Genomic DNA, 24,573 nt, shown 5'->3' with positions numbered 1-24,573 from the left:
TAATGAGATCAATAATAACTTCCTAGAAATCTTCTATGGCAGTCACTTTTTTATAGTAGAGGGATACATTAGTGACAACTAACCAACTGGAACATGCATTTATTTGCGGTGAATGAAGAGATTCATTACAAAACCTGGGGTTAATTCTCCAATATAAATACTAAACCTTAAATATTGATATTCCATTTTTGGAAATTATGAATTATTTTCTTCTCTCCTGGTAGTGTTGGATGTATTTCAAATTCCTTTAATTATTGGGGGGTGGAGGCTACACTACAAAAATATCAAAAAGGAGACAATTCACAGGTTATGCACAATCTGAAACCTAGCTAGAACCCTGATGTTATCACTCAACCTTCACTCAAACCTCTGACAAACATTATTTCTAACATGAAACATGTTTCACAATTCAATGCAATATACAGCACTTTGTGCAATATCACCGTTACATATGTAATGCAAATATACTCACCATTCAGTATTTCATTCACATATTATTCCCACCTTCTATAGAGGGTGGGGGATAAGGTAATATCTAATCTTAGTCCATGTCAGTGCTTATAATGGTTTGAGCTGTCCAGTACCAGAAAAACATTTAATTGAGTGATCATGTTAGCGATGATCTTATTAGGACCAATATCATGTCCCTATCAGCACACTGAGCTCAGTAGAAATTTTTATATCGAGATGCCGCTCATGGACTACATGTAACACCCCTTCCAGAGTGTCGGTACAGTAAATCCTTCTTCAAAAAAGGAAAGGGAGCTGGAACAGAGGCAACAAATCCAAGCCTGAATGGAACCAGACACTAGGTGTTAACTTGTATGTGAATCATACTATCTAAAGGTCAATTTGTAAGTAGAATAAGGGAAAACCAACAGTACATACCAAAAAACTGTACTGAGCTAGAATTCAAGATTGGGGAGACCAGGGGTCAAAATGGAACAGATGGGTAAGGCATAAGTAGGGACAAGTCAGTGCAGAAGGGGACATGCATAAACATTTGTGATCACACAACATGTGTGGCACATTTCTCATTACCAGACACAAAGTGCTGATTTCCCCACACACTGGGAATAAACTGTGAAGGTAAAAAAAAAGCATTACTCAAACATTTTTCAATTAAATTCCAACAAATTAATGATTTCATAAATGTCTGCAGAGTTTCAGAATGGTATGAAAAACGTTGTATCATTATACATATATTGTTTCTATGAATTGATCTTAAGATGCAAACAAATTGAATATAACTTATTAGAAATTAAGTACAACTTACAAGTGGAAAGTCTGTGACGTACGCCTCACAAAGCTCAATTTCTGGAGGCTTCTGCACTATTCTCGTGTATATGATCATTACATTAGAGAATTCTGCTGCAAAACCTAGCTGGATCTGAACTCCACAGTCAAATTCAAAAGACATGCTTTCAGGAAGCTCTAAAGAGAAAGATTTGTAAAATTGTTTAGGAGTACAAACATAACTTTTATTCACTGGTTCTCCTTGATAATTTGTTAACAACCACACCACGCTTTCAGCTTTAAAAAACTGGATGATAACCATCAAGTAACAACAAATCATTTGTATAATCAATATGCTGCTAGAATACATAATCTTGCAAAACCATTGCACATAGCCACATCACACAGGTAATGTATTTCCACCATTCAGTAGGCACAATTTATCAATTTTTATTTGCAAAGAGGTGTTATGGACTTCCTGCTGTAAAAATGCAAAACATTTACTTAAATATATGAAGCAGCAAAAGTCATATCACAATAATTATAGCTGACAAAACAGTATTAGTAAGGAGCTGGATATGTAAAATTATTGTGTATAGTCACAAGGTGGGCACAAAGCACTTATGCCTACCAGTGCTTAATTAGAGCTGGTGGTTTTCGGTGCTGGGCACTGGCACCTAATGGTCAACACCAGCACCTATGACTGTCTGCCACAATGTAGCGCTGTCTGTCGAATTTAGGGATAAGCACAACAGCTGTTTATTATTTCTATAGATAATAAAATATGCCTACCACCCAGGCCGTTTTTATAGCTTTTGGGGCCTGGAATTGTCACACTTTTGAATATGTGATGATTAGTAGTGTGTTGACGCCGTCATTGGCAGCTGCTGTGGCAACAAATGATAGACGGAATGCTGAATGAATCAAACATTCACCCCCCAGTCAAGAGATCTGGATTAAATCCATCGTTCTTTTGCTCACTACGCTACCCCAGTTGGGACCCAGCCACATGCAACTCAGTCTTGAACTGGTCTTCGAGGCAGCTAGGGCTAATGATAAACAAACCTTTTAGTATATAGTTGTCAATAGTGGTACAAATTTGGGGCCTCGTTTAGAGTTTGGCACATGAGACACTCCCTCCAATAGGATATTCCATCCGCTGTACTACAAGTGTTATAGGATATAATGCGCTTGTAATACGGCAGACAGGATATCTGTCACGTTTCTGATGGAGTAACCCTTCTGCCAAACTCTAAATACAGCCCCAAGGTACTATGCCCATGATCTGTATAACTGGGGATGATTTGTTTGCTTTTTTACCATCACTGCACAGAAATACTATTGAAGTAGTTGGTGCCTCCTTACCAGCAAATCACACATCAGGAGCAAGGATCCTGACCTATTTACACATGCGTAGGTGCTATAGTCATTTAGACACCAACAATAGGCGAAGACTCCAGGTTCTGATAAAATCAGGGCCAGTTTGTGGAAAACAGAACCCATTTTATGTGGTCAGTATCTCTAGCTTTTAGGCAATACAAAATTTAACGGAGTCCCAATTCTTCACTTTTGGCTTGGTGCTAATATAGTGCCTACAAAAAAGAGACTGCAGGAATGACCCTTTAAATTTTTTCATCGCCATAACTGACTATGTGCAAACCATCTTTTATAGATTATTCTTTCAATATTAGAAGTGCTGGAACAGGAAAGTAAAGTCAGTTTCACAACAAGACAGGACGTTATGTTATGCTATGTTATATTAAGTTAAGGAGATTTCTTTAATTGCACGAAGACCAAATGGTTTCATTGCACTAAACCAGAGGAGACATAACAAAATCAGACTGCTAAAAAACAGAAAGAAGATGATGCACTAATCAAACACTTGCCAGAAAAGCCAGGTCTTGAGAGCCTGTCTGAATTTGAGGGCATCTGTATCCTAAGGGGAAAAGAGTTTCAGATGTGGGGGGCCAATACAGAAAATCTGAAACCACCCTTTCTCTTCTTTTTAAACTTGGGTACAAACAAAAAAATCTTAGAAAAGGAGCGTAGAATACTGTTCGGGATATATTTCAGGAGTTGAGAGGTTATAAAGACAGGACTCTTCTCACCAAAAGCTTTAAAGATACCACACACGACATTAAAGACAATATGTTTCCCCTTTTGGGCGCCAATAGAGGTCTTTCAGTAGAGGGGTAAAATTACAGTGTTTAGGCTACTGAAATATCAGGCGAGCTGCCTGATTATGGACCACTTGAAGCCTATGAAGAAGGGTCTTGGTGAGTCCAATATTAAGAGAGATGGAGTAGTCCTGCCAGAATATGACCAAAGCAATCATTACCTGGATAAGTGCATCAGAGGCCAGGAACTTAGAGATTGTTTTATCCTGTGGAGCAACAGGAAACAGGACTAAATGACTGCACCCAATTGTAGTTATCATCAATAACTCACTAACAATGATAACTCCGAGGATTTTACAGATTTCTTTGGAGGCGGGGAATGCCCCATACCAGAGGGCCAAAATTAGGCATTCTAATAGTCAATGTTGCTTTTCATGAAGGCAAACTCGGTTTTGTCCGCGTTGAGTTTAAGATGGTTACCATTCATCCAATCACGGATAAAATGCATGGTCTTTTGGAAGTTATCTTAGACACAGGAGAGTCATCAAGCCTAAAAAGTAATTTCAAATCATCTGCATAATTATTGATTATGCATTTCATGTTTTTAAGTGCATTTTTGAGGGGGCTTATGTATATGTTAAAGAGTTGTGGTGAGAGGGAGGAGCCCTGGGGTACTCCACAATCCAAATGGACTTGGCTGTTCGAACAGTAGCAGTTTCCCCCCCTCCCTCAGCGCCTTGAGACCCTCACGGGTGAGTAGCGCGCTCTACAAATGTTTGATTAATTGACTTTGTTGCCCCAGTAAGCTATTCTGATTGGGAACGTTCCCTCCAGTCAAGCGCAGTGCCGTGCAGCCCTACAGCCTTGACCCAGTCTACCAGAAGGGTAGGGTCAACAGTGTCAAAGGCGGCTGAGAGATCCAATAAGACTAATGCTAAAGTAGAATCTTTATCACATTCCCGACGCCTGTTGTCTACCACTGAGAGAATTACTGATTTTCTTGTGTGTGCTGGTGAAAGCCAACTTAGCATGGCTCTAAAAATGTTGATTCTTCAAGAAAGGGCCAGAGACGTTGTGCGGCATGAGCCTTCGCCAGTTTTTCAAGTAAAGGCAGCAAGGATATCGGTTGATAGTTTGTCAGCATGAAGGGAACTCGCTGGCTTTCTTCTGAAGTTGAATAACCACAGCATCCTTAAAAGAGCCAGTTGCCTGGGCATGATGGCAAGAAGAGTTCAGGAGGAACACAGCAGGACCTGGGAAGGTAGAGAAAACTAATTTTAAAACTTAGGGGGGCAGGGTTCATTGGGTGAACCAGACTTTACCTTAGGCAAGAGTTCCGTGAGACGTTCGTTGCTAATAGTGGCAAAGGTGGCTAGTGTGGTATGGTTCCTAGCCTCAGGCGTAACACAGCTTAAAAGCACACCAGCAGGTGTACTATCTTTCATGGTCTAGATCTGGTCAATGAAGAAAACGCTCAGTAAGACAAAAGTTCTGGGAAAGGGAAAAAGGTACTGTGAGTCTGTCAAGGTTAGATAGTACTCACACTATTTTAAAAATCTCCTTAGAATTATTATTAGAGATAAGAGTTTTGTTAGCAAAGAAGGATGACTTTGCTTGCATGAGACGGGTTTTGTAATCTCTGTGATGGATTTTAATATGTCTTTCTTTTCTGAAGAACAATCTTTCCGCCATTTACTTTAACATCGGCGCAGTTCCAACTTAGCTAACTATAGGTCATCAGACATTTGGCCATTTAAACTTAAGGGAACATGCAAGTTAGAGGCTTTGAGTAACCGGGCAGCTCGCTCCTTTTCAAAGGAATCAGTATCATATTTACGCCAGGTATGGTGGTTACAAGAAAGTTACAGAAAGTAATTATGTCTATGCAAGACCAGTTCCTAGAGAGCGTTCCAGGGCATGACATTGTTTTGGGGAAGGAGTGCACGACCAAGAAGACAGCTGTAGATTAATCGACCAAACAAGGTCCAAAGTGGGGCTTTTGTTGTGGATGGGAACAAACGCATGTTATTCTAGATTAAGGCAGCTAAGATAGTCTGAGAAGTCTAAGGATTTCTGACCACTTTTCACGTCATTTACCCAGTAGTTAAAATCACCAAGGATTTAGAAGACAGTAAGCACATTTGGCTGAGTCTTCAGGGTTTTTCTACTGCTGGGAAAATGTGTTACCCTCTGAAGGGGTTCCCTGCATGTGGTTTGCCAATGGTCACTGGCACTTGCTCCGGAGCCCTACAGTTCCTACATGCATTCTAATTTTTTACTGAATGTACTATAGCACTTTTATTCAAAGTAATTTGCAAACAATTAATGAAATGGTAACTTTAATAAAAGTAAAAATGACAGGAGACCGAATAATAATCAGGAGAAAGAACAATAAGTGAAATGTCAGCAACCTAATTCGTGAATGAAAAAATACGAAACAGACTAATACAATAAACACAAATTTGTAAAATCCAAAGAAATAAGTCTACAAACCACCTCATGGTGAAAAGGTGTACAACCACAGTCTGAGATGAAAACATCGCCAACTCCCTGCTTCCTCTCTAGAGCAGACATGCTGGTGATGTTATGGGCATGTAGTCTCTGCGCCACGCTACCACCACAGCGGGTCACCAGACCATGTTAGCAGTCGTCTTGCACCCACTTCTATGAGTAGCAGTGAGGGGGCAATAAAGCAGGTGGCAAAGTCACAGCAGAGTAGTCCTCAGTGCATGCTAGCCACTTGGGCTCCTCTGGTCAGTAAGAGGCCCGGGGGCGGGTCCCTCTGAGTAAATTTGTTTCCTGAAGCTCGGGGCTTGCACTGATGAAAGCAGACAGTGCAGTGGTAGCCAGCCCGCTAGCAGAGGGCATGTGGCCTGGGGAATCTAGGGACCATGCTGCAGAAGGAGCCATGCATGTCAATTGGACTGGAGCCACACTCATCCATTGAGATGAGGTCGCAGTCACTGGAAAGTTGGCCACTGAAGAGCAGGAGTGGTGCTGGCACACCCCATTGGACATGGACCATGGCCACAGGCGCTGCTCAATGACAGTTTGGGCAACATATATTCAGTGGCGTAGCAAGGTCAGGTGGTACCCGGTGCGGAAAATTTCTGCGGCTTGACAAAATGGCAAAAATATGTGTATAAAACACATTTTTGTCACCCCCCCTCAGTGATGTCACCCGGGGCAGCCTGCACCCACCGCACCCCCTTCCTATGCCACTGCATATATTGTGCATATTAATACGGCTACATGATGAATATGACACTATGGTAAGCTGGGGACCCAGGGGAAAGAAACCCAAACTATTTCCAGGGAATAAAGATGTCCAACAGCAGTGTGCTTTAACACTGCTCTCGTCTCCTCTCTATGTATCTTAACCAGCTTGTATACTGCTTAGCCACTGTACAAACAATGCACCTTTGTTAGGGAGCTCCAAGATTTTGTGACGGCTATTTTCGGGTGACACCTGAACATTTACAAAACAGATTGCATACATTTGGGAGTTTTGCAAAGACAAAAAGTTTCTAAGTCAATACTTTAAATACAAAAATAATGGATTTTAAGTTACATAAGGGTTTTAAAAACAAGCTGGTGCTGGATTAATCCCGAATGGCGATGATGTTAGACTGTGTGTACAAAGGTTAGAATATGCTTGGATGTAATGTCACAGAAACACATTATGAAGAATTCATTGGCCCAGTAAGCGGGGGCTATCACTCGCTTTGGCAATGAGATCAGTGGGCGCATAGGGTCACCGCTCTTAAGGAATACAAGTTGATCGAGAAAAACAAAATCTTTATTGGGACAGAAAGTTTGTGTTATGCATATTCATCCCTGCTGACCATCAGTGAGATATCCTTTTATCAACATTTGCTCAAGCTACCATCAAGTCCTTCCTATATTCTTGGAGCTGCATCCTAGAGACATTGTGTTTTTTTGCCTAAACTAAGATCCCTTTCAGACTAAATTAGGATTTGGGGCACCAAGGAGCACTCCAAGGAGGCGTTCTGTGCTATTCTGGGGTGAGTCTGTGATAGTTCAGGCATTTTTGTTAACCCTTTGTGTTCTTAGACTGTTGCATCTGTGAACAAAACCCGAGAAAATCACCCCAGCGTTATCACATGATTGCAAGGGAATGGCTTAGAGGGAACCAATTGGTTACCTAGTAGTACATATACATTACATATAAATAGGGCTCCCGGTTTTCCGTTTAAACGGATTTTTACATATAAATACAGACGGAAAACAAGTTTTCCTTTGTCTGTATTTAAATGTAAAAACGGGAAAATACTAGCACATTTTGCAGCGCTTCTGTGCTCCAGCAGAGTTGCCTCGCCACGCTCAGTAAGTGCCTGCACAATTGGGGGGTTGTGGTAGGAGATCAGCGCCCTGATCTCCTGGATGATCTGTGGCTGCTAGCGCCAGGAGGCCTGCATTGTTCTCAGCGCCCCACCTGTGCGAAGTGAATCACTCTCACACACAGCGCATTCAGCCCCCTCCCTTGGCTCGGGCTGAGCTCTCTCTCGCAGACACGCCTGGGGTGGACAGGGGGTAGTAGGCAGCCTGAAGAGAAGAAACCGGATCTTGCGCTGGAAGGCAGGGCTCAGTCAGACACACTCACAGGGAAGAGGGTGTAAGTGAGACTCAGAAACAGAGTCTTTGCAGCGTTTGTGACCTGACAGCATTGCCCATAGCCATGCTGTCTCTTCCTTCTTGCCTGGACAAGACAAGGACAGTGTCCAATTCTGCTGCCCCCCATCTTTATTCCTCTTCCTCCCTCTCTTTGTCATGCTCCTCCTCACTTTTAGAAAACCGTGACTGTTCTTTCCTCTCCTTTCCGTCATTCGTTCCCCAGTGAAATGGATCCAAAAAAAAGGACACGTCTTACAAAAGTCTTTTCCTGACATGTTTCTATTCCAAAACGCGGCCTCAGGAGGAGAAAAAAGGTTTTAAAATACGAACAATAAACACATAACTAAATAAAACAAGACAGAGTCGTCGCAAAGTGGCCAGATTGGTGTTATTCACACCCAAACACATTAGCACCACCTTACAGAGTTTGCCAGTCTAGCGCTACTTTTCTTTTCATGTCCTTAGCTTTCTGAATAATGAGTGTAAAAGCTTTAAGTTGTATTCCCTATGAGTGTTTGATTTTTCCAGAATGTTGTTACTTTTTTCAGGCAGCAAATTACTCTGGTCTAGTGCATAGTTTGAATAGAGTTGCTTCTAGGTGTTTATAGCAGGGCACAATTGGGTTGTAGCTGAAGGGAGTGTGAGTTTATCTCAGTGGGACAGTATTGTGTTCAGTGGGGGAGAGGATACAGCACTCTCTGCAGATGACAGAAACTGCAAGGCTCTGAGACAAATGGCTTGTGATAGCACTTTAAGCGTATTTGGGACATTCTGCGAATGGCAAAGTTTTCAGATGTATTGTGAATACAGAATGTATTGTGTTGACCAAGGAAAACCAAATGCATGTGTGCATTGTCAATTTAAATAAATGTGGAAAAATACTAGCTGCAGCGTTGCCTTCTGCTTGTGGCAAAAATAAATGTGGATAAATACAGAAAAAATGCCCAAAAAATAAATATGGATAAATACAGACGGAAATGGCAAAAAAATAAATACCATAAAACCGGGAGCCCTACATATAAATTATTACCATTAAAATGTATCCCGGTCTCTGAATGTTATTTGGATGAGGTAGAACCAGTGAAGGCCAAAGTCTTATTCATTCAAATTTAGACCAGACACTTTACCTCTCGCATCCTTCACATATAATTGGGGGTTCCTACTTCGGTCAATTGCTATTCTTCTTTTGTTCAGTACACGGAAGCCCCCAAAGAAAATGGCTATGACAGCTATGGAATACAAAAGCATTCAGAATCATAAGGTCACCCCAAGTATGTGCAAATCAGACACTTCAAGAACTGTAGTCTAGGTAATGTTACTATTTCTGCTGCATACATGGAGTTCTTATATATATATATATATATATATATATATATATATATATATATATATATATATATATATATATATATACCATGGTGGTCAATTTAAAAAAAAAAAAAATTATCTTTATTGTATATGGTTATTTGAAACCTTTACAATGTGCAAGAAAAAACAACCCATATTATAAAATAAACATATCTTAAGTGATATATAAACGACTTATAAATAAGTACGTAAAATGCCAGACTTGTTTTTCAAGTGCCTTCAGGTACTAGTAGCATTATAATTACACCTAACTATGCTCTACTTATAATTGTGTTCTATCAAATGTAATGGTAGTAGCATGTCCTTTTTTCATTTTATCTCAATTTTAGGGACTGATACTAAAATAAACATTTCTCACTCTCTTCCCCACCCCGACCCCTGCTGTAAAATGCTTCTTAAAGTGAGCTCTGTGTTTTTTTGTGTAATGTATGAACTCAGTCACAATGATATTGACCTCTCACTGTTAATTAAAGATCCCGGCATGCACAGGTGGAGCTAGAAAGAGAATTATTGTAGTTAGGAGCCTGTATAGGTGGTACTGAGTGCAAACAAAGAGAACCATAACAAAAAAGACACGCTTGCAAAAAAGATCACCACCAAAAAAGGAAATGCAAGAAGGCAACAAGTGGATTTATTTGAATATAAAAATAAAAATGCCTAATTAGGAGCGTGAATAAGAAGAAAAACTCTGAAGTGCTGCACGCAGGAAAGATATGAGGAAGGGATGGAGTGCTCCATTGAAAATTAAAAGAAGGGTACATACAGACACTATCACCTTGGGGGGTATTCTGGCGCTGAGCAGGAGCGGGTTTAGTTACACCTATGGCCTAGTGGGACTACTTGAAGAGCCAGATCTTCAGCTTCTTGTGAAATTCGAAAAGAAAGGAGGAGGCTCTTTTGTCCAGTTGCAGGTATTTCCACAGTTTAGGAGCGATGTATTAGAAGGCTCAACTGCTGGGTCTGCTTTTCTGTAAGCGTGGGGTGTGCTGAAGGCAAAGTATGGAGGAGCGGAGGTATCGGAAAGGTTTGTGAAAGCAGATGCAATTGTTGATGTATGCTGTGCTAGTGTTATGTAGTGCTTTGAAAGTGAGTGAGGAGGTTGATGTGTGCTTGTTTGTGTACGGACAACCAGTTGAACCCTTTCAGGTATGGTTTGATGTGAGTGTGGTGTAGGAGGTGGAGAGTGATTCTGGCTGCAGAGTTCTGATTGGTCCTCAGTCTTCGGGTAAGTTTTTTTGTTTTCCCCAGCATAGAGGGTGTTCTCCAAGTCCAGCTTGCTTGGGACGAAAGGCATACATGATGGTTTTTTGGGTTCTGATTGGGAGTCATTTGTAAGTTTTCCTCAGCATCTTCGGGGTATGGAAGATTGAGGTGATGAAGGTGTTGACTTGGGTTGTCATGTCGAGTTTGCTTTTGATGACGATTAAAAGGTTATAGGTGTAGGGGTATGTGGCTGTTCCTAGCTCTTTTGGCCAACAGGTGCAGGTCCATGGTGAAAATCTCTACCCAGGGATCACGATTTCGGTCTGGTCAGTGAGAGTTGGTCTTCATCCAGGGCGCAAATACAGTCATTCAGACACTGAACTTGATCCACTTGCTGGATGTCTTGTCCATGAGAGAGAGAGAATGCGCTGTGTGTCGTCGGTGTAGGAGAGGACTTTGATGTCATGAGAGCGGATTATTCTGGCTAAAGTGATCATATATGCGTTTAAGACAGTCGGGGTCAGGGAGGATCATTGTGGAACTCCACAGATGAGGTTTTGGGCATCCGAGTTGTATGGAGCCAGGCTAACTGACTGGGTCCTTCCAGGCAGGAAGGAGCAGACCCATCGGAGTGCGTGTCCTTGGATTTTGATGTTGTGTAGGCATTTGTTGGGGTGGGAGACCATGTCAAACACTGTGGATAAGTCCAGAAGGATCAGGGTCACCATGTCTCCTCTTTCCAGAGTCCTAGGGATTTGCTGCAAGATGTGATCAAATTGTTGAAATTCTTGATGGATTTGGGGAGGTTGTTGCTGTGTTGTGGTCTTTAAGTTCTTGTCAATGATGCTGCTCCAGTTTTGATGGGTTGGTCTGGTGGTGGTATGTTGGAAGTGTACCAGGACGGAGGTGCTAAAGATGAGGAGGGAGTGGTCTGTCCAGAAGAATGGTGTGAGCTCTTCATCTTGAGGTTATCAAAGGTGGTGACAACAGGGTCCAGGAGGGGTCTGGCAACATGAGTAGGTCCCTTTACTCATTGGGTGAGGTCCAGGCTTTCTAGGTCTTCTATGAGTGCTTTTAAGTTTGGGTCAGCATGGCCTTCTAGGTGGTAGTCCTGGTCTGCAAGTAGGATGTAATTGCTAGCGCCAAGGGCGAGTGGAGGGTGAAATCTGTGATGGTGAAGTTGGCACAGGGAGCAACACTGAATGGTGAAATCTAGGTTACAGGTTTAAATTTCAGTCAGCAAGGCATGGCTTACCCAATAGATTTGGTGTTATTTTTGTTTCAACACCACCCTTTAAGACATCTCTGGTTTAAGCCATGTCTTTATGGTATAGCATACATACCATCAAGTAATTAGTCAAAGCATGAAGGGTGAACAACCACAGCTACATACTAGATTTGTCAAGACCACAGACCGTGGCAAATTAAACCTTCATGACCAAATTAAAATAATTTTGGATAAGTAATGAGATTGTGTAATTTGGCGGGGTCCCTGGTGCTGACTTATAACTCAACACATTCAGTAAAAGTATACACTCAGCAGAGACCACCTAATTCCAAGTGCAGCTTATACTAGTGAATTATTAGAAAAACCAACATTGAACTGACTTTTTATCTTAATGGGATGGTTTCATGCATGCCGATTTTTAATAATTGCTATATTTTATTATGAATAAATTGCAGTAGTAATGCTTTTAACTAACTGCAATAAACTAGGGTAAGCAGATTTTGAGAAGCAAGAGCCAGGACAGTCCAGACATAAAAGTGAAGGCTGACATTGATCAAGGTATAAAACTTGCCTGTCCTGATTTTGGATACAGATATACACATACATGCATACACACACACACACACACACACACACACCAGTCTGTAGTTATAGTTAGTACTTAGTTTTCATAGGAAAAGTGTTTTTGACTTGCCTATAACTTTGGTGCAGTTTGATGAATCTTCACGAAATTTTCCCAAAAAGGTGCACCACTAATTCTAGTTGAACCAAACATCAACGTCTCAACAGGTAATATTTGAAGGACAATTATGATGACCTGAAATCGACCAGGTCGAATTGCCGTCGACCAAGTACAGCAATCCTACGGCTTCTTTGGCTCATAACGTTTCAAATTAATTGTGGACTCACTGGTCATGTTACATACCATTTTTAATCACCTTTGGCGCTGTCATAATATCACCTGCCTCACTTGTGCTGCTTCATCCTTTCACAAGCACTATGTGCGCACCTTTGTGATTACACCTATATTGAAAAAAGAGTATTGCTGTCTGAAATTAATGCCTTTCCACTACAACATCTAATACAGATCGTGATATTCAATCTTAGTGTCTCTTCCTTTTTTGTCTCCTCCATGTATTTGTTCATATTTGCTTAATTTTCCTTCAAATATTACCTGTTGAGACATTGTTGGTTGTTACTACATTAATCAGGTCTCAACTGAGTTTACGGGATTTTTCCTGTTGTATTTTCCTGCTGATGCTTGTTGTGCATGGAAAGTTTCAGGGTGATCCGTCAAGCGGGGGCTGAGAAAGAGGGGCTTGGGGGGAGTGCATACCCCATAATAATTGCCATGGATATTTCGAACACGACTACAGCCCGATACGCCGAGCATAATTTCATTAAATTTGGCAGAAAGCTAACTCTTAGTCCAGAAAGAGCCCTTTTTGTGATGTAGCATAAATCTGCTAAGGGATATTAACTGAAAACCAAATTTGGATCCACCCATGGTACATCCGTGGCTCCACACACCACAGCAAGGTCCTGATTGGCTGGCACCAACTTGACAGAAAAGTTGCACCTGCCATTCTATCTTGGGGAACGGAACCTGGGGCTGAAAAGCTGCTTGCTTACTAACTGAAAGGCTCAGGTGATGGCTTTCCTGACCCCATGCGTATGGTATAAATGAGGTGGGTCACTCGCGAGATCCGTGGAGCCATCGCAGGGTCAGCATGGCCACCATGTAAATCTGCAAACCCTGTCACAAAGTTTCATGGTGGGGGGGCATGTTGAGCGTCGCAGTGGATATGCAGATTCCGGAAAAAACCCAACCAAATTGGGCTTATTCTCAGAAAATATTGAAAGGGTTAAAGAAACACTAGCCATTTAGAAGTGGCATTACAAAAAAGAAAGATGAAAGGAAGCCAGTAATTTCATAAGTAAGAGCACATGGTGAGGGTAGCCATTTTATCTGATTTTCTACGGAGAGGTGCTTTGCAGGAGTTCTTACTGGAGATTTTTAATGAAAACCGATGTTACCTGACGTAGAAATAAAACTCAGAGAACAGCAAAGAGCTTTTACAGGTATGTTAATTAGGTTGTAGTACATAAAAGTATATTTAGAAAACGAATAGTGAGTGTATGTAAGATGAAAGAAAATGTGTAGCTTCTATACAGTCGACTCGAAGGGAAAATAGACGAGTGCTTAGGTTAGAATATTAACTAAAAATACATAGAGCTGTAAAGGAGAAAGAGGAATTGCTATTCTGAATGTATAATAATTGTATTATGCTAGTATGAATGAGTTTGACATTAAAGGTGGGTGTTTGCTCATAGCATGACTTTTTTTTTTTTTGTTTTTTTGTTTTTCAAAAACCTTTATTGAGATATAGTAAATAGGCTTAGCAGACTGCCGTACACTCCGTATACATAGGGTTACTGCAGAAATCCCGTCTGTGACCGTCCTGTAGTGTTCACACAGCCATTTAGCCGACACCCCGGAGGGCCGGCGGCGTTGCAGTTCTGCATAATGCAGCCCGTGCTGCAGCATTACCGACACATGGAACACGGATGCCCCCCCAGCCTGCACAGTGGTGTAACCGGCCCTTCCGTCCAACCTACGGGCGGTCCGCCCAAGCTCCTGAATGTTCGTGTACCATATCTCAACATCCCACCCCCCACCCCGTTCACAATCGTGTCACTGTCTTCACCCGTTTCATGTCCACTCATGCACGCTGTCTCTAACCCGGGCGCCGTACTACTGCCGGACATCACACACCATGCGTCCAGGCCTGGCCGGCATGGCCGTTCCAGCTTCCGCTTCGCAATCAGACCGCAAGGTAGCGCACGCCTCATACAGGGGGCACCCCAACCCACCTCCCGCCAACCAGTCACTCTCTCAAACGCCGCACTATCTTCATAACCCATCTGACCTCTATCGGACTCTAATCCGGTGGCCCACCCTCCACTACCCCGCCACAGACCTCCAGGTCTCCATGCTGCACCTCCCCTCGGCCAGCCTCCTCAGAGTCTCCAGTTGTCAAGTAAGTGCTATACAGCGCCCAGAAGTTCTTAGGGCGACTCCTGGGGGGCAACAATTCGCTATACGTTTCCGCCTGCGTGCTACAGTACAGCATATCCCTAGACCATCTTTTCTTAGTGGGAAGTGGCCCTCTCATCCAACAGGCCGCCACGACTCGTCTCGCAATAAGCAACGCCACGTCCGTCAGTCGCCTCAGTGCCCGCGGAAGCGGCTTGGAGTAGCCCAACAGCGCTAGAGCCGGATCAGGGGGGGATCTCTTTTTCCAAAATCTGGCTCAACTCGCGGAATACCGCCGTCCAGAACCGGGCCACTCCTGGGCAAAGCCAGGCCATGTGTAGGAAGTCAGCAACTTGAGCATGACATCGCTCGCACTCCGCCGTGGGGCGCAGCCCATATCGATGTAGCCTTTCAGGGGTGTAGTAGACCCGCTGCAAGAACTTAAAGTGTATTAAGCGGTGTCGACCGTTCAGAGAGACCTTTTTAGTGCTGGAGCAGCAGTATCTCCACATCTCATCCGAAATGTCCATTTCGAGGTCCGTTTGCCAGGCTCGCCGCGCAGCAGAACACTGGGGCTCCCTGTGTTGGTCCCCAATCTTCTTGAGCGTCGAGACCAGCTTGGACGGCGCCGCAGTTTTAATGACATATGTAAGCTCCGGGATCTCGGGCGGCTCCGCAGCCGTCGGCCCCAGAAGAGACAGCAGTGCACCCCGAACCCTGTGGAATTGAAAGCGCTGGAGTAACGTGCACCCCGGCTGTGCCGATACAATACTCTCCAGTGTCTTAGCCACGCCGTCTTGGAACAAGTCAGCCATCCTAACTATACCCAAAGCACCCAGCGCTCGCGTCACCCCTGCTTCTCGCAGAGGAGAGAGCCAAACTGCCCACTCCACCCGCATCAACGGGGAGTATAAGAGGTCACATTCCTGCCGTTTCATTAGCATGTGCCACGCGTGGTTGGTAGCTCCGAGCGAGTCCAACAGTCCTGCCCTCCGATCCACGGGCAGGAAGATCGTCGCCGGGAGTGGTACCGGGTCCGCGAATAAGCGCTCCAGTAGCACATGTGGGACATCTGGGTCAGCATGGATCCACGCATGCAGATGGGACGCCTGCGCTACCCTGTAATAACTCTCCAGGTCCGGAGCTCCAAGGCCCCCCATCTCGTAAGGCAACGTCAGCACTTTCCACTGGACTCTCGGCTGCCCACCGCCCCAGGCCAGTCGGACCAGGGTCTGAGTCAGCTGTGCAAAGAAAGACCTGGGTAGCACTATTGGAATGTTGGTAAAGAGGAACAGAAATCGCGGTAGGATGATCATTTTCATAATAGCTACCCTGCCCATCAGCGAGAGGGGCAGCCTGTTCCACTCTTCCACATCATCCACAAGTTTGGAATAAGCCACCCCGTAGTTTTCCCTAAACAAGATCTCCGGGTCCCTGTGCAGCCGGATGCCCAGGTAGCGGATCGAGTCCGTCGTCCACTGCAAGGGGTACTCCATAGGAAACGGCAATGTAACCGGGGTCAGTGGGAACGCCAGTGACTTGTGCCAGTTGACTTTGAGGCCCGACAGCGCCCCAAACCGCACCACCTCCCGCAAGATAGAGGCGAGATTCTCCTCCGGGTCTCTGATGTACAATAGCGTGTCGTCCGCATAGGTAGAAATACCAATCTTATAAGAAGGAAAGTTAATTCCCTCGAATCTGTGGTATTCTCTTATTGCGCACGCCAAGGGTTCCGCCACCAGCGCGTAAAGAAGTGGGGAGAGGGGACAGCCCTGCCTGGTCCCTCTAGTGATTGCAAACGACTCCGTCACACGATCTCCGAGGCGAAGCCGGGCAGTGGGTCTGAAATACAATGCCCCGATCATCTGCAGGAAAGGCTCTCCCAGCCCAAACTTCCTCAACACCCGCACCATAAACGGCCACTCCACTGAGTCAAACGCTTTCTCCATATCAAGAAAGAGCGCCATGGCTTTACTCTCTGGGCGCACATGTTGCATTACCCCCAGGACCGTGCGGATATTGTATGTAAGATTCCTGGACGGGACAAAGCCCGCCTGCTCCGGTGCCACGAGCTCCGGCACCAGAAGCGCCAAACGCGTGGCCAGCACCTTCGCATATATTTTGGCATCGACATTAATCAGTGAGAGTCGTCTATAGGATCTGCACTGGTCGGGAGGCTTCCCGGGTTTTAGAATTGTAACAAGCAGAGCCTCTCGCATCGTGTCAGGCATACTGCCTTCGAGGCAGATGTCGTCGAAAAGGGCCATTAGGTGCGGGAGAAGCTGGTCCTGGAAGGCCTTATAAAAGGCCACCGTCAGCCCATCTGCTCCCGGGGCAGTGCCCGCCCGCATACTTCCTAAGGCCTCCACGATCTCGTCTTTTTGTATGGGCAGCGCCAAGAATTCCCGCCGCGAGTATTTTGAGGTAACTGAGGTAGTCGTCTATCTCATCCTCCATGCGCGAGGACTGCGATTTATACAGCCCAGCGTAATAGGCCCTAAATTCTTCTATGATCCCCTCCTCCTCAGTAATCACATCGCCCGTAGCCGTAACGAGCTCGTCAATGACCAGGGGTCGCCTTGTGTTACGCAGTATTCCCGCTAGTAAGGATCCCGGGCGCTCACCCTCCCCGTACGTGCGGGCTGTGGCATACTTCCCCATATGTTGAACCTCCCGGTCCGCTTCACTGTTGAACTCAGTGACCAAGTGCTGCAGCCTCGTGGTCACCTCCGGGTCCACCGAGGTCCCCTGATGCAGCTCCAGCTGAGCTATCTGCGTCTCCAGAGCCCCGAGCCGCCGCCGGATGGATTTAAGCACTCCCGAATGCTTGGTCATCGCTACCCCACGAATATAAGCCTTGAACGAGTCCCACACTATTTGGAAACTCTGGACTGTGCCTGTGTTGACCTCAAAGAACGTGTCTATTTCGTCCGCCAGTTCCCCACGGAACACGTCGTCCAGCAGCGAATACGGCGGGAGCCGCCACGTGAACGGCGGCACCCGCCGATGCGGAGTGGTCAGGGCTAGCAGCAAAGGGGAGTGGTCCGACAAAGTGCGCGGCAACACCTCGCAGTCCGCCACGCACGCGAGCAACGACCGAGACACCAACCAGTAATCTATTCTGGTGTGCACATCGTGAAATGCCGAGTAATGCGTGTAGCCCCCTTTACCCGGGTGACGATGTCGCCAGACGTCGAGCATGTCGAGCCTGATCAACTCCGCCTGCATGTGTAGGGCGGCGGTCGCCGGACGGCGGGCTGGCCCCGAGGAGCGGTCTAACTCCGGATTAAACGTGAAGTTAAAGTCACCTCCCCATACCATGCCAGCGGACACATGCAGCCTGCATTGTGCCGCCAGTGCATCGAAGAAGTCGGGGGAGTCATAGTTAGGGCCGTAGACATTGACCACAATCAAGTCGTGGCCCTTACCCACGCACCTCGCTATTAGGTAGCGCCCGTCCGGGTCGGAGAGCAACGACGTCAATCGCAGTTTCGATCTTGGGTTTACCCAGGTGATTACCCCCCTGGAGTGCGATGTTAAGCCTGCTGCCACGCTGGTGCCCACCAGGCCTCTCGCCGCTAACAGCTTACTTGCAAGTGGGAGATGCGTCTCCTGGAGCAGTGCCAGGTCAATGTGATGTCGATGGAGATAGTTTAAAACTTTTCTGAGTTTACGATAGTCATTCAGCCCTCGGACATTCCACGTCAGCGCTCTAAGAGCTTCCCCACCAGTGTCACCTATCCGTTCACCCGTTCCAGTCATCCCAGTTAAGCATACAAAAATCACCTCTGCACATAGGGCAGCAGAACATCCCCGCAAGTTCAAACAGTCTGAGACAGCCACACTCCAATAAATCAAATAACATGCCACGCAAAAGACAGTGCTCATCACAATTGCCCAGAACAAAACGTCCCCCTAACTTCCCAGCCCCCCACCCACAGCCGACCGCCCCCAACCTGGCCAGACAGATCCCTCGTCCCTCCCCCCACCCTACCCCACAACAACCATACAATACCATCCCCGCTCCAGCCCCCGAGGGGGCCAGAAGAGCTATCAGCGCTGGGGCAGGGGCCTCCGTCGAGCAGCTACTCTAAACTCTCAAGAGTCCAACTTGTGGCCGTGCCCCCGTCTCCAGACCCCTAGTTTAAATGCAGCTCTAGCAAATATCGCCTCCCCTCCAGTAGGTGCGGTGGGGGGGGGGGGGTATCCCCGCCCGTCAGCGGCGAGCTCCCCAGACCATCTGAATCTGCACAACACCCCCCTACCACCCCCGGACAGTCAACCAGGCCCTAGTACACTTATCTCACCACTCAGCCCATGTGGTGCGCTCAGGCGCCGCACACACTAAAGTCTCGCACTGCTTAAGGCCACAGGGGCTATCCCGCCCCCGATCAGAACCAATTCTGAGGCAGCGTCACCCGGGGCACCGCCAACACAACGGAACGTTCTCACCCAGCAGCAGCCTCAGAGTCCTCCAGGGCGTTCGTCGTCTCCTACACTCCAACAAAGTTCCAGCTGCCGCGGAGCCGCCAGGGAAGCGGCAGCCACCGCAACAGGGCAGCGTCCCCTTGCTAGGAGACTAAGCGCATCAAGCGGTCACCGCAAGTGAGCTAGTCCTGGTCCCCCAGGTCGGAGCACTCCGCCCGAGCAGTCGCGTCATCCTGTATTCCACGCCGCTGTTCCCTCGACCATTCCTTCAGGGATCGCTGCAGCTCCCTTGGGTCCGTGAAGAAGTGCGACTGCCCCTGCCTGTTGATTCGGAGCCGCGCCGGGTATAACATTGCATAGTCCAGGCCCAAGTCGCGGAGCTGCTTTTTGTAGGGTGCAAATTGCCTGCGTTCCTCCTGTACCTTCGCAGTAAAGTCGGGGTAGATGGAGATATCCATCCCTTCATATTGCAGCTTCCCCTTTTCCCTCGCCACACGGAGAGCCGTGTCTCTGTCTCTATAATTCAGCAGTTTTGCTATTATAGGTCTGGCCGGCGCCCCGGGCTTGGGTCGTGGGCCCAGTGAGCGATGGGCTCTCTCAACCACAAACATTGGGGAGAACACCTCCTCTCCAAGCAGTGTCCGCAGCAGTTTTTCCACAAATAGTTCCATTCGACCTGTGTGCGTCGATTCCGCTACGCCGGTAATGCGGACATTCGATCTCCGCGAGCGGGCCTCCAAGTCTTCGGACTTATCCTGTATGACCTGCAGTAGTTTGCTGAATTGCCGGCGGTCCGAGTCCCATGCTGTCTGCGTCTCCTCCACCTGAGTTATCCTCTGCTCGGTAGCATCTAGCCTCTCTGCGTTCTTATCTACTCGTTCCGACATGCGGTCCATGCGGTATGTGAGCGCATCGAGCTTAGTGTCTATCACGGCCAGACTGCCCTGCAGCCCCTTTTCCATTGCCGCCAGCGTTGCTTTGATGTCGGCACACATAGAGCCCTCCGCCGTCGCTCCGTCCGGGGGCCGCGCCGGCGAAGCCTCGACTGGCCCCTTCGGTTTGCGGGGGTCAAAAGACAGTTTGGACTGTGTTTTGTCACTTTTGCCCATGGCGGCGCCGGAGGGCAGCCGCCGGCTCGTGGCCGCTTTTACGATGCAAGGGCCCAGTCCCGCAGGCCACCGCCGCCACCTCTCAATGTCCGGGGCACCGACCCCCCCGCGTCTCAGTTTCGCACTCCGGTGGCGAAGAGCCGCGCCCGCAGCTTCCAGTGTCCGGTCGCCTCCTCGGGGCCAAGTGCATATGGGGCACGCCTTGCCCCAGTCGGTTATTTCCCCCTGCTCCAACTGTGGCGTTGCTATCCAGGACAGGGAGGGCGCCCCCAGGGCAGCAGCCGAACAACGCCGGCTACGATGGACGCACCGCTGAGGGCCACAGCAGATCCGCACCCCTCCACTCGACAACACCAGCGGCTCCTCTACCACACACGGCTAAGTCTCAGTGCCAGCTGCGAGGGCTAGTATTCCGGGCCACCGCCGTCACCCACCGGGCTTTCCACCACACCGCTGTGTGGCCGCCGCCGCTTCTGGACTCAAACCCGGGCCAGGATGATCAGCAATCCCTCCGCCGCTCCCGCGTGCTCAGTTCAGCGCCCTTAGCGCATGTGGGGGGGTAGGGCGGCGAGCGGACCAACCTCCAAGCTATCCACAGGTGTCCGCCGCTCCCCAGCTCCCTGGCGCGGTTCCGATGCGCGCCCCGAGGGCCTGCGCCGCCCCCCTGTATTTCCAGCGGGTGGGGGGGCGAGTCTCCCCAGCCCGTCGTCCAAATGCCTCGGGGGGGCCTCCGGGTCCGCGCCCCAAGGGCGGCTGAAGTTCGTCGCAACGTGGGTAGCTGTCCCCACCAGCCGACCCACTCAGCTCGCTAGCCAGGGGAAGGGGGGGGGGGGCACCACCGCGGCCGTCCCCCCGTTCGCGCGTCCGGAGCGCTGGATCTCGCCTCACTGTCGGCCCCCCTGGACTCCGACCGTTGGATCGCGATGATCGGGTCCACCTCTTGCTTAGCGGCCGCACGCCGGCTGACGCACGGCAGGGAGAGCCACAGGACAGCCCGGGGATCGCGGCCCAGTCCGCCTCCTCACTCCCCGCTCGCCAGTATCGATACACCAGGGCTCGATCGCCGCCGCCGGGCCCCCGGGATGACACCACCCAGTGCCAGAGGGGATCCCCCACACCAGTACACAGTGCAATGCTGCTTTTCAGGATCCTATGTGCGGATAGTTAGGGGTTTTGAGCAGGAGCTCCGCACTCACACGTCCGCCATAGCCGCCGGCTAGCTCCGCCCCCCCCATAGCATGACATTTAATAGCATGTGATTTGCACATGCTCACACAGTTAGGGAGGCGCTTACAGACCCAGTTACACTCTCACAAAAGCAGTTATGTACTCATCACTCAAATAGCCCGTAACAGCCACACATACTCACACACCCATAAGACCATCCACACACCCATTTACTCACCTGTACGTCCAAGTTTAAGTTACTAATTTGCCCTTACAGTCTGGGAGGCCATCCACAGAATGTAATCTTCCCCACAGGAAGAGTTTTAAAAGAGCTTCTTCAGCAGTCTTCAGAAGGGAGAACACCGATTGTAGCAAAGTATCCTGGTGTCTTGAATTTGATGTCTTTAATGCTAAGTTTGTTTGTGTGAAAACATTATGTAAGTTATCCCATATATATTCTGCACAGCTCAGAGCTAGAAACCAAGTGCTGTGTCTTGTGTACAATATTTATGATTGTTTTTCCCTACTGTTCACTGGTTATTCTTTCAACAATGCATCACTTTTGGTGTCTGAGTACAGAAACCGAGAACAGTAAAAGAGAGGAAATGCCACCAAAAAAGACAAAAACCAAAGGTTAAAGGGGCTTTAAAGTTAAGCTCAGATTTCACATGCACAAAACCATAGAAATTCAGCAGTTATAGTTACCTGAGCAAATTATAACTTCCGCCCCACAATGCACTGCTTATGACCTCACATGTTACATCACTCATGAAATGTTCAGTGACATCACTGATTAAATCCTTTCTGACATCTCAATTCACATCACAAATTACATCCCTGATGGCAACATTTCTGAGGCTTAAATATCGGTACTAAGCTACTGCACAAGTTAAATTACTATTCTTCCTTTTGTACTACTGAGTGATACTATTTCTAATGTACTATTTGTGTAACAGTCTGTATCAGTGTGTGAGTGGGTGTCTAAGTGGCTGTATGGGTGTGTGGGGGGGTGTGAGTGGTGTATGAATTCGTCAGTGGGTGCGTGAGTGGCTGCATAGGTCTGTCAGTGAGTATGTGAGTAGAGGAATGGGTCTGTAAATGTTTTTCCTGGTATTTAATCGGCTGCGCGAGTGGTGGTATGGGTGTGTAAGTCGGTGTGAGCAGTTGTATGTGTGTGTGAGTGGTTGTATGGGTTAGTGAGTGGTTGTATGGGTGTGTGAGTGGTTGTATGGGTGTGTGAGTGGTTGTATGGGCATGAATAGGTGTCTGAGCAGCTGCATGAGAGTGTGAGTGGTTGTATGAGTGGGTGTGTGAGTTGGTGCTTGAGTAGTTGTATGGGTGTGAGTGGTTGTATGGGTCTGAGTAGGTGCCCGAGTAGCTGTATGGGTGAGAGTAGGTTTCTGAATAGCTGTGTGGGTGTGTGAGTAGTTGTATGGGTGTGTGAGTTTGTGCGTGAGTGGTTGTATTGGTTAGTGGGTGTGTCAGTGGTTGTATGGGTGTGTCAGTGGGTGTGTCAGTGTTGTATGAGTGTGTGAATGGTGGTTCTGTGGATGATGTCATCAATGATGTCATTCGAGATGTAATTAGTGATGTCACTGACCATGTCATGAGTGATACAATATGTGAGGTCATAACCAATGCATTGCGGGGGCGCAAGTTATAGTTACCTCAGGCAATTATGACTGCTGAATTTCTATGGATTAGTGCGTGTGAAATCGGAGCCTAACTATAACGTCACTGTAACCTTTGTTTTTTTCAGTGAATATATATCTATATCTTGCAAAGAAGAATTGAAAGGTGTGCCTGGCGCCTCTTAAGTCGCAAATAATTTACGTAATATATCTTTCTATTCTTTCAGGAAGCAGAGGAGGGGGTCATATTTAAATATTTAAATATATATATGTCTGTATGTATGTATTTATGTATGCATGTCCAGGACCTCCACCTTGAACATCCCTGCTCTCCTCCCACTCTGTCTCCCCTCTGCTCAGCGCAAGCAGTTGACCTCCTCCTGCGCTGCCTGAAACAAAAATATAAATTACATAAGCAATTTCAGTCTTTAGAGATGCCGAGCATTCCTTTCACTTCTCCTTTCTGGGACGATTTGGCATTTGTCCCAAAAACTGGGAAACGCATGTATTCAAAATTAAGAAAAGCAATAGGACACCGGGACAGTCCTCTGCAAACTGGGACTGTCCTGGGATATCCGGGACGTCTGGTCATCCTAAAATAAACATACACTGTTACAACATAAAAGTCTTCTGTACAGGGGGCATTATTCTTGTCATTTTGGGAATACAGTGGTCTCAACCAATTTGTTTGTGGTCCTCTGTTAAATGAATAGGCACATCCCTTTGATTTTGAAGAAAAATAGCCAATCACAAATATCACAAACGTACACATGTAGTTTAGAGAAGGTTTGCATGAAGCAACATGAGTAGAGAGATTTAATAAAAATAATTTGGTCTTGCAGTAATTGACCATTTTGCAGCACATATTCCCCTAAACTGAAAATCAGATGAAATCCAGACCCAGTCGTTTGTTTTATTATTTGGTACCCTACATATTCTACTTAGGTTTTGTTACCAGTGCTCAGAAATGCACTGCTAATAGCTTTCCATGCGGCCTAGGAACATCAATGAGGCCTGCTGGATGCCCTGAAAATGAAATGCGCACCCAGCTACAAAGCGCCTTGAAAATGAAAGGAGGAACCCAGCAGCCTGGCGTTGGGTCTGTCAGGAGCTCTAGCCCGGTAGCCTTTGTGTAATAATACAGAGTAGCCCATAATCTGTGGTTTGGGGACAGCCAATGCTTTGAATATGCAATGAGTAGGCTAGTAGGTCTGAAAATATTATGAGCTCCCCTTTGGCTTGGGGATTCCTGGCTTTTGAAAACAAAATGAGTAGCCTGGAGGCTTTACTGAGCTGCATCAGATTGCAATTTACTTTTTACTACCACACAAGTCTGCATTGGAACTCTGTTCCATCAGCTTCATGGTTCATCTAGTCATAACTTCCTGCCATTCAAATGCTTTTGACAGGTCTT

General features: G+C 46.9%; 1 protein-coding gene across 4 annotated transcripts in view; it reads right to left on the bottom strand.

Annotated features, from left to right (window-relative positions):
• The window catches only part of MALT1 (MALT1 paracaspase), a 597,152-nt gene that overhangs the window by 48,880 nt on the left and 523,699 nt on the right, over positions 1-24,573 (bottom strand). For all 4 annotated transcript variants that reach the window (XM_085630418.1, XM_085630393.1, XM_085630403.1 and 1 more), the window contains one exon: positions 1,277-1,434. In XM_085630418.1, coding sequence (XP_085486544.1) covers positions 1,277-1,434 — 158 coding nt within the window. The remainder of the gene's footprint in view (positions 1-1,276; positions 1,435-24,573) is intronic.

The sequence above is a fragment of the Triturus cristatus genome, chromosome 2_1 (assembly GCF_964204655.1).
Source record: "Triturus cristatus chromosome 2_1, aTriCri1.1, whole genome shotgun sequence".
NCBI classification, from domain to species: domain Eukaryota; kingdom Metazoa; phylum Chordata; class Amphibia; order Caudata; family Salamandridae; genus Triturus; species Triturus cristatus.
The sequence above is the reverse complement of the archived record's forward strand: the minus strand, read 5'-3'. Positions and strand labels throughout refer to the sequence as shown.